Consider the following 13,634-nt stretch of genomic DNA (forward strand, 5'->3'; position numbering starts at 1 on the left):
TCAGAAGCATAAAGGTCAACAGTATGGAGGAAATGGAGGAAAGATGCAATAAAACTGACCAGATTTGTTCTGCTTTCTCTTCGGGCTGCTGACCGCGGAGGGGAACTCTGTGTGGTTCGGCAGGCCGTTCCCATTTCTCTCCCTCCAGTTGTCCGAGTCGCTGCCATTTCCCACGCCTTCCCGGCTGCCGGCTCGAGACAGGGACAGCGGAGAGCCCTGGAACGCAAGAACACGAGACAGACAAAACATTTGAGGAGTCATTCTGAATGTAAAGAAAAGGTTAGAATACACAAAAAGTGATTTTAAAGTAAAAACGCGACTGAAATGTTTCTGTGTTTTCTTGAAAAGTATGGAACTTTATTTCATACGTCTGGATAAGTTTCCAGATTTAAAAGAGACGATACAGGATGTTTGTGATGGAATGCATATTTACTTTTTTACCTTAATCAGTTTATTGATTATGCTTGTTTTTTAAGCAATCAAAAATAAAAAATAAAAACCTGGAGAAGACGGTTCACTGCTTTACTGGCTTCTGGGTTGTTTTATGTCAAAAGGATTTGAAGGCTGTATATTTAATATAAAAATGGTCTAATCCAAGTTTTTCCATATTATTAAAACTTTTTAATTTATTCAGATGACAAACTGAGTAACTCTTTAACACACAGATGATTCAGACCTCAGCTTCAGCACAGTATTGCTTCATAAACTGTAAGAAAGACAAACTCATATGTTTTGTACTCAAATAAAAATACAGTAATAAAAGTGATACAAATCATGGTGCATTTTTCTTATAATGCCACATTTGCAGGAATCATGTATAACAAATGGTAACCCTGCTAAAGATCTGTAAATAGATACAAAGATAAAGTGATCTTTTACTGTAGTTATACAATGGCAATGGAAAAAAAATCCAAATAATTATATAAAAAAGAAGCAAAACAGGCCTCTATTCTTTCTTTAAGAAATTCTATGAAAATAAAAACTTTGTTCAATAAACCTTAAACAGCTTTGTGAGTTTAAAAATGTTTATTTACTCATAGCACATACTTATTTTTTGCTTATTTATAAAAAATAAAAAAAAAAGTCTTCCTATTTTATTTGATTTTATTCAACCCTTAGGATGGAGTAAAAAATCTCCAGATCTGGGCAGCTGCTGATGCTGAAAGCATCATTTTTTCCTCCCGTGTCTGACCTCATACGTGGTGCTCATGCTGGGTTTGTACGGGACGTGATTGGCTCTCCGCAGCTCCTTGATGGTCTCAGCTGGCATGGACTTTGAGAAGCCCAGACCGCTCCAGGTGTTGGTCGGGGTCCGCACCTCCGTCACCACGGGCTTCTTCAACATTGCTTTAATTAAACAGACAATTCCCCGGTCAAACTGAAGAAACGTTTGTAATTTCGCTACGTTTTACTACATGAAACGAAGCACAAGCTGACCTTTGGTCGCCAACAGCTTTTTCTGTTCGTAGTCGAACGCCTGGAGAAAAACGGGAGACGCTTTCATCTCTTCATATTTAGAACAGGAATAAAGAGTTGTGTCAAAAATGTTTTTACCTGCATGTTAGCAAAAGAAGTCTGCGGCGCCAGTCTGATCCGCTCCCTCTCGTTTTGCTGTGCTGCCCGTTCGGCTGCCCGCTCACTGCCCGGCGCCCTCTTATCCGCCACGGGACCGTCCGACGAGCTGGACTCCGCGTCCGACAGGAGGCAGTCAGAACTGGCAGAATCACAGAGAAAACGAGAAGAAAAAAAAAAAGATGCAATGTATGCCTTTCCCTTTCATTTCATCTCTTGATGCAATCTTTGAGGATGCCTTGTGATTAGGGGTTATGGGATGAGACGCAGTTGGCTCTTCCTGTAACAATCCTGTCCAGGTTTAGTGTGCAACACAGTCCATGTGGCAGCCAACACCTAAAACTCCTAAATCCTCTTTCACTCTGCGGGGATAACTAACCATCTGTCATTCATGTAGTAACATCTTGCCTTAATTAAAACAAAATCTGTAGATTTGCGTTTCATTTCAGCCAGATACCATTTCATCCAAAAAAAAAAAAAGAGAAAAGAGAAAAAAAAAAAAAAAAAAATTTACTCGGAGACGCCAGCGATCTATGTAGACACAAACATACTGTAGATGGGAGTTCTTGGTGCCCTGCAGGAGCTCCACAGCCTGTCGCTTCCCAGATGACGTCTTGCACGAAGCCAGCATCTGTTTCAGCTCGCTCCCATTGGCTGAGTGAGAGGGGCTTCTCGGCATGCCCACTTCCACAAATGTGTCGGAGCCTGAACAAAAAAAAACAACAACAAACGATTCCCCGATATTATGCAGACATAAAAAACCCCAAAACAAAACAAAAAAATAGACAAGCCCTGAAAACAACAGCTGAAATAATTCAGGTTTGAGCCCTAACTGTGACGAGAGTTAACATTTTAGTCAGATGCTGAATTAATTAAAAACACAGTGGCTGTGATGATGATGATTTTCAGATGTCCCTCGTATGAAAAAAAAAAACAATGTTTGCATGTAAAACACGACTACATGAACACTGCGACATAAAATACGATGTCAGTGCGGCTTCGATGTTTGCTCGGCGCGGAGTCGACATGGATCGCCCGGGCCGAGTCCAAACACATCCTGGGGGCACAGGAGGAGGTGAGGGAAGGCGGGAAGGAAAGCGTACCGGGACACACCAGGAAGGAGAGAGTCGAAGCGGCTCGGAAAGCAGCGGGGAAAAACGAGACGCGTGAGAGTGAAGCCTTTGAGGGCAAAAGCCCCATGAACGTGAAACGCAGAGGAAATGAAGGCCTTTCTGAACCGCTAGTAGACCAGCAGTTAATCTGTCTCCGTTCCAATAAATGCAAAGCACGAGCTAGGCCGGACGTTATGGAGGAGAAGCAGAGACAGACGCGAGCCTTACACATTTCCCTCAGTGTGGTTTTCAGAGCGACATAAATCTCTAGCGGAAAAAAAAAAACGTGATTTTGGACGTTTATGCTCGGTTCAGATGGCTGAGCTCCAGCAGAGCGCAGTAGAAAATGTTAGCAACTCAAATTTTTAGTCCGACCAAGGTCATAATGACGCATAAATCACATTACTCTGTTTAAACATATAGGATGGAGGAAGTGGAACAGGGCTGGATGTTATGAATGGGAGGCAAATGTCTGAATACAACCGCAACCACTGAGATGCTTTAATGAAGTTATAAGATCTAGTTCAAGTATTTCATACCTCATGAGTGTTTTTTTTTTTTCTTATTATTTTCTCACATAGCAACAACTAACTTAATGCATTTCACAGGAAATTTATGGGGCAGACCAGAAATATTTTTGAATAGGTATAAAACCTAAAACTAACCTGGCTTATGACAAACTTCTCACCTTCCTTCCATAAAGGCCAGAGTTTCTTTCCCCTGATGGACTGAACAGTGCTCTGCAGAAAGCTTAAAACTTGGAATAAAGTTTTCCTATCAAAACCTGAAGGGTAAATAGAGTCGTGCAGCACTTTTCCAGTCACACGATGAACCTCGACTGGCTGATTTCTATACGTTCTCCCTTGTGCACTCGCAAACATGCACCGATACAAAGATTTTGAAGCAAAATCACAACTTTATCCGTGACGTGTTCTTTCATTGTTTATCATGCTGCTTATTTACTAATGTTCTCTAAAATGCTGACATCCACGTGGGGCTCGATACTCAGGAACAGAAATGTGATCCCATCTAACGTAACAACATCTATCCGGTGTTTAATCCAGCGTGGTTGCCTTTTTTTGTTTGACTTTTTTTTTTTTTTTTTTTTTTTACCTTCGTCCGGGTTGGACTTGCTTGACAGCGGCTCTGAGGGACTGTGTCCACTGGCCTCCTGGGCTGAGTCGCATGGAGTCGGACTTAAGACGGTTTCTGCGAGGGACGCCGTCGCTAACCTCCCGTAACCAGGATGCTGCTCGAGGAAAGACGACAACACGAGAAGATGTTAAATCACTTCGTTTTACAGTAAAAACTGAGTGACGGGAGGACGAACGAGGACGTGAGGCCGACCTTGACGTGTCCGTTTAGCGTGCATTCAGGGACCCCGTTTGGCTGCTTGTCTATGGGGGCGAGGCCGGGCGGAGGAGACGGCGTGCTGTGCGTGTAACCCTGCACGCCCGACATCAGGATGCTGCTCAGGGTGGCCTGAGTTACAGGGTGCATCACCAGCTGGGACGTAAAGCCTGCAACGAAAGATAAAGCGCAACCGCCTGGTGGGCAAGTCTGGACGAACAGCAGACGGCAAGCATTTCACACCTCAAAAAAAAAAAAAGAAAAAAACATTTGAGGAAAGAAGGGTTTTCAGAAGTTGTGTATACAAACTTTGGGTGCTGGTGAGCGAACTGGGCCACATGGAGGGGGCCGGTGTGGGGGTGCTGGGGCTCGGCGTCTGCAGGGGGCTCAGTGCCGAGTTCAGGCTGTTCAGGACCGTGTTCGGGGTGGCCGAGGCGGGGAGGGAATGGGTCGCCGTCGCACCCAGGAAACCTGCGGCGATCGCGACGAGACGGAGGAAAAGAATGAGATCAACGGTGGTCCCGTCGAAGCGCAGGGCCATTTTTCAAGCTAATCACACGTTTCGCTGAGGCCCTCAGAAAACAATCTCGGTTTTCTGGCTATTTCACTGGAATTCCATCAAACTGCGACCAGACAGCAAATGAGAGGAAGAATGTCTTGCATCTCTCCAAGGTTGTGGAAACAAAAAGCACATATCCAGCGTATCATCATACCCAATAAACCCACGTTAGTGAAAGCACCCAACGATATGGTGCCTGGTGTTTTAACCCAAACACAGTGTATGAAAACAGAAAGAAACAGGTCTGTGGCTTTCACAAGGGGCTAGTTTGGCTCCAGGAATAAGACCCGGGATTCTTCTGGCAGGCTGGCCTGTAATCTGAGGAAAAGAAGCATGTAGCAATTACTAAAGGCCAGGATGTGGCCGTCCACAGCTTCACCCCCGGCCCCCTGGGTTTAAATGAAACAGCGAGAAAACGTCTACCGTAGCGGGTTCCCCCAACCAATTTATACATTTTACTGAATTTATTGAGGAGAGAGAACAAAAAAAAGAAAAAGAAAAAAAGAAAAGAGTTTAGCAAGCCACACACTTTATATCTTAACAATGGTCATTTAAAGGGCAAAGGAAAATTGAAGCATTTAAAACATTAATGTTAAAGAGAGTCACACATGAGGCTTCCTCCACTGATTCAATAGCGCCCCCTCACAGCACTATTGTATCAGTGTCCACTATAATAATCATATTTAATTGTATAAATAATGAGAATGTCTGGATCAAATTAATACTTATAGATTTAAGTAACAGTCTCTATAAGGCTACACTCTATAAATACTTTTTTTCACTTTACACGCTGATTGATTTAGGATATTTTGTTGTTTATTTTCATCATAATTAACATTCTGAACATTCAGGGATTTGCAAATGCATTATCAATATTAAGAACTGGATGGTAAATAACCGTCTGGATGTGGTCATCTACACATTTAATTATTCATGTGAAATGCAAAAAAAAAAAAAAAAAAATGTGAACATTATGGAAAAAATAAACGTGTTTAAATAGAATTTGGTGAAATGATCAGCAAGTTGAAAAAAAAAAATAGTTAACAGGTTATGAAAAAATAAATACATTTGCAAAACTGGAGCCCCAAAATAAGGAACAAAATTCTGATCTGTGCAACTCTAGACCTTAATAAATCACACAAAACAGGACTAAATCCTTTTTACAGATAAAAACTTCCAGACTTTCACACAAACTGAACTCTTGACCAGGATGTTGGCGGGTCATGCAGAAAAGCTCTTGAAGTGAAAAGTTATTAAACACCTCAAAATAAATGTTTATGATTTTTTAGGTCATGCAACTACATCTGTGCTGATGTCATTTTCTCATGTTTCGCAAGTCAAAGATCCACGTGATTCAGATCAAGACAACGATGGCAATCTTATTGTATTTACATCTCTATGTGCCATCCAGGACCCTACAGAAACAACCAACATCGCACTTTACAGAGAGACATGTGCGATACTGTGAACCAGGAAGTAAAATGTGATTTACGAGGACGTTCACTACGCTGTCAATAAATTTCACCTCTGATGCACTTCGTGTAGCCAATAAAAGAATAACATCTTATCTTCTGAAACTGATTTATCTTTTCTACATCATGGAAAAACATCTGGAACCCCACCAGAAGCAGCTTAAGAAAAAGAAGAAAAAGAAAAGAATTTGGACGGCGTTGTTACCCAGATTACTCAACCCCAGGCCAGCTGAGGTCAGGATGTCCAGGCCAACGGGGCAAATGAGGGACGGCGATGGACCGTTAGTGGTGGGATTCAGTGCCAGGGAGGGTGAAGAACAGGACACCCCGTTGCTCTCGAGACCCAAGAGGAAACGCCGAGCTTCGTACATGTTGACGGCATTCCTCTCCACACTCTTCACTATCACGGACTGGGAAGGAAGACGAAGGAGATCAAAACGTAGCTGGGAAGGATAAAAATACATGGTGAAGAGGGGAAACGAGCCAGGGGACGAGGCAAAGAAGGAGAAGGGGGGAGGCATGAGAAAGAAGCTAAAAAAAAAGAGGAGTGAGGGATAGATAGGATAGGGAATGTTGGCACCAGAGATAGGGAGTCTGTAGGAGACCGAGGAGGGGGACAACAAGAAATGGGAGGAAGGAAGAGGGAATTAAGAGCAGATTAGAAGGATAAACATTAAGGCGGAGTGGGAGAGACATGGGAGCAATGTTCTCGAGAAAGCATTTCTTCATCAGCTGCTAGAAATTCATCACCTATCTCACTTTCTGATGGGGGAATATTGCAAAATAGCTAATACACTTAACGTCGGATGAAATGTAAGACGTTCAATCACGAAAAGAAAAACAAAAGTTTCTGCGTTACTGGAATCCCTGCCCGTCATAAATACTCAAAATGGACCTGCGCACAACGCTGCCCCGAATTTGACCGTTCGCCCAAACACGATCGCTCTCGCTGACACAATGCCCCTCCGTCTTTGCTAGTGCGCCGCGAGCGCTAGCACCACAGCGCGCACTCGCACACTCGCGTGGGCCTTCGGGGGGACTGCAGTCACCTCGTTAAAATGCTTAAGTGAAGGGTTCCTGAGTGGGTGTGGGCTGGGTCAGTGTTTACCCTGGCACCTCTGCAGAAATCCCTGCAGAGCTGTCTGCTCTGGGCACAGAGCCCCGGCTCAGGGCGGGACGCAGGCACCTCAGAGTGTCTCGTCAGGACTTTAGCTAAGTGGTGAAATACGACTAGAAATATTAAACGTCGCTGAGAGGCAGAATGTGAGCAAAACCAAAAACATGTTTTTTTGAATCTGAAGCTGGCTGTGGTTGTTTTAGCAGACTAGAAGTCACGGTACGGAGCAGAAGGTTTCGCAAAACAGCCCAGCTTGCTGCTTTAACGTATTCCTTGACAAAAAAGTGTTCGTCTAAAAACGAGCAGCTTATTTAGGAAGGCTGAGGAAGAACACGAGCAAAGTTCCCATCAATCAGGTGGAACATGCTTTGGCAGCCCGTTCTGCAGAGGAGACAGCCGGCTCTGATTCTCCACTGTGGCAGATGTCTGATTGCCAGACGTTTTCCCACTGTTGGTACTTGGTTCCATTTTTTCCCTTTCAGCTCTGTTAGACAATAATAAAATGCAGCAAGGCAGATTTTTTTTTCCTTCTTATTTATGTATTTAGATGCCACACTGTGACAGCTGATGGAAAGTAGTTTGGAAATGCCACAGTGGCTTTTTTTGTTTTCGTAACTCGACCCGTTTTTACATTTGATCGAATGAGACAGAAGCTGTGTTTTTCCCAGGGAGAAAACTTAACACATGTCGCCTTCTGAATATTAGGGTTTGATTTTAGTCGACCTAAAGTCCAAAATTTTCCATCAATCAGAGTAAACCATTCTCTGACAAAACTCCTCACAGTTGTTTGTGGAATAATAATTTACATAAAACTGCTCTTTAATTACGAACATAGATAGCGAGGAGGCTAACGTCTAAAAACGACTGCATCCTGTCAACGAGCACAACGGGAATCCTCTATCGTCTATTTAATACAATGCAAGAATAAAATGTTACCCATGCATTGACGGCAGGTTGGCATAACTACAGCCATTACTGTGGGTCGTTATAGTGATTGTTTTATGAATTTTCCCTAAACTGTTTACAATATGCTTAGCTGAAAACAGACTCATTTGGTCCCATCATCATAATAGTAGTGTGTCAAAGAAAAAGGTGAGCCAGTTTGGACCTTTGCACTGCATTTCTATTTTAGTCACAACAGCTGCAGAAGTAACAGATAAAAACAAGTTTTTTTTCCTTTCAGCATATTGTGAAAATGGATTTTGAACATGCTCCCACATTTTACTAAAGTTTACCGTCTAATACTGATGAAACATATTGCATTTTTGCAACTGAAGTGGTTCTTCAATGAAGTATAAAACTGCACAAATTAACTGGTAAATTACTACTTGTAAATAACTGATAGAGCGACAAGCAAACTTGAAAAAGACATCACTTGTAACTAAGAATCAACAACACTGGCCACCTTTTTAGGTCCAAGCACCATGTTGAACCGTCTTAATTTATTGCTGCATGGATGCAAAAAAAGCTGTCTGAAACATTCATTTGAGATTTTGTCTATAAAGACACGGCAGCACGTGCTGCAGATTTGTTGGCTCACATCTTCCAGATAAATCTCTGGTCCTCTACATCTCAAAGGTGCTCTATCAAATTAAGATCTGGAGGTCAGTATAACACAGTCAACCATTTTTAAAACATTAAGCTTTGTGGAAGTTGCACTCCATACTGCTTGAAGTAACAATCAGAAGACTGTTTAACTGTTATCATAAACGGCGCAGACATGGTTAGCAACAGTAAACAGGATGCCTGTGGTTTTTAAACAATGCTAAATTCTTACCAAGGAGCCAAAAGAATATTTCCCCACAACATTACGCCACCACTGGCAGCCTGAAGTGTTGACAAGAGGAGCTATGAGTTCATTAGTATGCACAGGGCCATACCTTGCTGGGTTGCTTTGGCTTTGGTTTGATGCTGATGAAGACATCCAGCTGCTCCATTAGTGCCGTGATGCACTGAGGTTCCACCTCAATGTCCTCTTTGATGTCAAACATTAATACCAGAGGCAAGCAGCCCTGGATAAAAAGGAGGAAAACAGGATAAAAAAACCAAACTGCAGCAGACACTTTCACACTGTCGGGTGCACAGCGACACTGCTTAACACTATGGTTGCGCTTTATGCCCTATTTGTGTACTCAAATTATACACTTTCTGAAACCAGCAGTAAATTGTCCTTTATACTCTACCATTTATAGACCGATACGTTAGCCATGCCGATAAATACGAGTTTCATGGCGGCATTCGACCCGTTGCAGCCTTCGGGAAATTCCGGCAAGTTAAATCTCTTCTGCACGATCACCGCCACAAGCACCACAAAGATCTGTATTTTGGGCTGAGAACTGGATAGCTCTCCGATTGGGAGTGGGTGTAATTAGCAGCAGAGCATATGGAGGCAGGCCGGCTCTGACGGGGCACTCGGACCGGAGCTGTAATCTGCCGTCTGGCCTACAGGCAGGAATCTATAGAGGCCAAAATCACAAAGCCATAGGACTGCGGGTAGACATCTTCTCCCTCTCCAGCGTCGTCTTCTTTCTCTTTCTACCCTCCGAGTACTCCTCTTTAATTCACTCTTCTCTGCTTTCTGTGTTCATCACCCCTTCTGTAACTCCTTTACTCTCCAAGAAGAGAGGGATCGTCTTGTGTGTTCTCTGAAACAACTCTGGCACTCCCTCAGCGTCTTCGGGACCAACTGGGAGACCACAGACAAAGACAAGCAGCTTTTCTCAAACGACTACACCGCATTACGGGTCTCCGGACAACAATCCATACGCTGTTTACACCAGAGAAGTCCTAACTAGTTTAGCAGAAGTTCAAGCCACTGGTGATTAAACAGCCATTACTTTTACACATCTCCGAAACAGACTTCTTATTATACACCAAAGTAATTTAGGAAAGAGTAGCCTCAGTGGTTGAGGGCAACAAGACAAAAATGGCCACTGAGCATTTTTGGACAAAATGAAAAAAAAATTATGAGGTGCTACTCTTGATCCAACACATGAATGCGAACGGAGGATTTTTGTGAAGCGGAATCGTGCGGATGAATTCCAGCTACACGCGGGCCAAACCCTTATCATTAACTCTAATTAGAAAAGTATGCGCACGGACAAAACATGAAGCCCCGGAGCCAAACTGATTTAGCCAGAGTCCATCCTGCATGCAGGTATGTAGATGCTACGATCACACACTCCGACCTGGAATCGGAAACAGATTCTCCTTTATCTGATCTGAATATTTCAACACAGGACGACGAGCCAAGCAAGCCTCTCTCAAGGCTGCTCGCGACCCATGAGCCAGTCATCATTCACCCCCCCTCCTTCACTCGATTTAAAAACCACGCATCACTCAAACAAGCCATGATAATGTAAATGAGACAGAGGCATCCATAACAGATACCACAAAGTCAAAGGAATCTGTATATGTAAGGAATATGCTACCGCTAGCATCCCCTAACCACAAAACAATGTTTAGTTTAAAGTAATCCATTTCAGCCGTTGGACTGGATGTAAATTAAAAAAAAAAAAAAAAAAAAAAAAAAAGAAATGCAAAGAAGACACGCACCATGAGATACTGCCGGGCAAGGCAGACGGATTCGATGGTGCCCTGAATGTAGACGGTGGATTTCTTCTGGGGGCCGTTGGGGTCGGGGAAGTGGATCTGGGCTCCGGTTCTCTGGGTGATGTGCTTGATGTTGCTGCCGTTGCGTCCCTTCATGAAAAGGTGGTGCTGCGGCGCGATGTCAAGGTGGGTGGTGATGGAGATGGTGCTCGCCAGACTACCAGCCAGATGCTCCAGCAACAGAGCCGTGCCTCTCTGGAGAGACAGGGGTGACAAGGTGGTGGATTATAAACAGAACTACTTAACAAGACAAGAAACCTTTCATTGATTCTTATATGTACCACAGACACATTTAACTCCTGCAGTTAATGACAGACATAATGTTTTCCCAGTCTTAGTGATATCCTTCTATGTCACAGAAAAATCAATAAATCTTGTTTAATGAGTCAATTTCAGTAATTCAACCCAAAAAGTGAAGGTTGTGTTACATGGATTCATTACACGGTGACATATTTCAAGTATTTATGTCTGTTGAAAATGAAAATGTAAAGCCCAGTTGAGTATGTCCAGTGCATCTGGAGAACATTCACAGCACTTCACTTTTTCCACATTTCGTCAAGCTACAGCCTGATTCCAGACTGAGTTCACTTAATTTCCTTCCTCAAACTTCTACACTCAAATACATCTTTATGACAATGCAGAATTGTTTTTTTTTTTTTTTTAAGTATTTTTGAACACTTATTGAATATGATGCTACAATCTTAGCATATCTATCTTTTGGTAGTTTGGCCTACTCTTCTATGCAGAGATGACTGTGCAGCCAATCAAATTTACGTCTGGACTTTGGCTTCTGAGTCACTCCAGGACATTATTAGAGTTGTTCTGTAGATCTGTGCCGCAAGACAATCCTGTCTCCGAAGCCAGATTGTCCTTCGCACAAAGCAAATTGCACATACTGATACTGCAATGCTGAAATATTGGTGATATCCTGTGCTACCCAACGCTTGATGCAGAATTAAACAGACTTATTCTTTGGTGCCTCTGTGATTTGTCTCTTAGCAAGTCTTTTCCAGTGTTTAACAGGAATCCACACACTGTGGCCAGCAAATGACAACAACCCAGAGCGTTTTTGGCAACGGTCTGACTGTGCTCCGAGGGTCTCACACTACCACACAACATAGCTTACATATTCTTGTGATCCTTTAACCTCCATCTGGCACGTTTCCCAAGCCCTCAAAACCCAACCCATCAGACCTACCCCAAAGTCAGGGATAATTCTTGCATTCGCTTCCATTCGTTGCACTGAGAACAATGCAATGCATTAAGGCTGTTCGGCAAAATGTGATTTGAGCCAGAAGAAGAGATGCGTAAATGCGAAACAATGGGTAGTAAATGCCGACATTTGCAGAAAACAATGATTGGAACAGCAAGCTTTGTTCCCAGCCGAATGGTTAGTTAGTAAGGTTGTTTTCGATTACTGAAAGGAAAATAAAAAATAAAAAAAAAACATTAGAAGATCAATTTGAAAATCTTTAAACAATAGGAGTCGAACTAAACGAGTACACATTTAAAAAAAAGATAACTATTAGGTCAAATCTTCAGCATATTAAGATTTCTTTATTTCCCATCTAGAGTACATTTCAAAAGTATTCATAACACAGATCCAATAACAAACTTAAAAGTATTTTTTATTATATGTGAAAGAGCAATACTAAGTACCACACAGATGCAAAGTGGAAGGAAAACCACATGTTTGTTTTTTTTTTTCTTAATGGTTTACAATATAGTTGAAAAGTGATTTGTGGAGAGGTCTAAAGCAGAGTTAGGTTTTAAAACAATATTTCAAGCATTGAACATTTAAATAAAGAGGCAAAACTGTAAATCTGACAAAGCATATCTGTCCAATTAAACTGACTGACTGGGCAAGGAGAGGATCAACCAGGGAAGAGACCAAGGACAACTCTTGGTCTCTTGCAAAGTTATAAAGTTCAGGTGGGAGGCTGTGTTATCTGCATTAGTTGTGAGCTTCACACTGCACACAGGTATGAATTCAAGGCAACACCAGAAGGAAATCTGTAGAGACTGAGATGGAGGCTTAACCTCTGGCAGGAAAACAACTTTAAACACACTCCCAGAGCCACAATGAAAGCACGATCACATGCTACGATGAAAACCTGAGTATCTGTGGGAAAACCTGAAAGCTGATTCACTGTCCACAGCAGGAATACACCGACCAGTCCCAGGTGTTAGGTCATGAGGGCCCAACCACAACATCTTCAGTGATTGATATTGGCAGTCCCTGATGAAACTCAGCTCCCAATACCCTTTGAACATCAGTGACGTGTGATTATTTTATCCATACTTGCACAAGACAGGCAGTCTGGCTTCTTGTGCATGGTTTACATGACTGTGTTACCGTTCTAGCCATTTAATTTTATGACTTTAAAAACAAAGTGCAATGCTTCTGAAGCTAGAGAACAACTTTTTCTGCAGGATTTATCTGAACACACCCGAATCATCAACAAGTCATATCAAAGCAGAGTAAGCACGTTGATCTTATCTTACCACTGTAGCAGCAGCGTAAACTTCTTCAACAGCAACAAAATGTGCTTATGAAAGACTGCGACTGTATATAGTTATAAAGCTAAGAGCTTTTTAGGTGATGCAATATCAGAACATTTAAGCCACAACAGTAGATAAGCTAAAATGTTTTTGCATGGCAATGTAACTATTAATTCAGTTTGTTCCAGTTTTTGATCATTTGTACAATCAATTGAGGTTCAGGTTCTTCGAAATAAAACATTCCTTAAAAAAAAAAAAAAAAAAAAAAACACAAAAAAAAAAAAAAAAAACCCCCCCCCAAAAAAAAAAAAACCCCCAAAAAATTTTGCCCCCAAAAA

At 42.3% G+C, this 13,634-nt stretch overlaps 1 protein-coding gene across 1 annotated transcript in view; it reads right to left on the reverse strand.

The window, feature by feature from the left end:
• Positions 1-13,634, reverse strand: part of bicc1a (BicC family RNA binding protein 1a) — a 76,185-nt gene that overhangs the window by 8,968 nt on the left and 53,583 nt on the right. The window contains exons 8-18 of the mRNA XM_015014462.1: positions 10,738-10,989; positions 9,063-9,194; positions 6,271-6,475; positions 4,344-4,505; positions 4,032-4,204; positions 3,798-3,933; positions 2,124-2,277; positions 1,555-1,714; positions 1,438-1,477; positions 1,193-1,347; positions 60-216 (exon numbers count right to left, since the gene is read on the reverse strand). Coding sequence (XP_014869948.1) covers positions 60-216; positions 1,193-1,347; positions 1,438-1,477; positions 1,555-1,714; positions 2,124-2,277; positions 3,798-3,933; positions 4,032-4,204; positions 4,344-4,505; positions 6,271-6,475; positions 9,063-9,194; positions 10,738-10,989 — 1,726 coding nt within the window. The remainder of the gene's footprint in view (positions 1-59; positions 217-1,192; positions 1,348-1,437; positions 1,478-1,554; positions 1,715-2,123; positions 2,278-3,797; positions 3,934-4,031; positions 4,205-4,343; positions 4,506-6,270; positions 6,476-9,062; positions 9,195-10,737; positions 10,990-13,634) is intronic.

The sequence above is a fragment of the Poecilia latipinna genome, unplaced genomic scaffold (genome assembly GCF_001443285.1).
Source record: "Poecilia latipinna isolate Pla-1442-1.1 unplaced genomic scaffold, P_latipinna-1.0 Scaffold69, whole genome shotgun sequence".
Classification (NCBI taxonomy): Eukaryota; Metazoa; Chordata; class Actinopteri; order Cyprinodontiformes; family Poeciliidae; genus Poecilia; species Poecilia latipinna.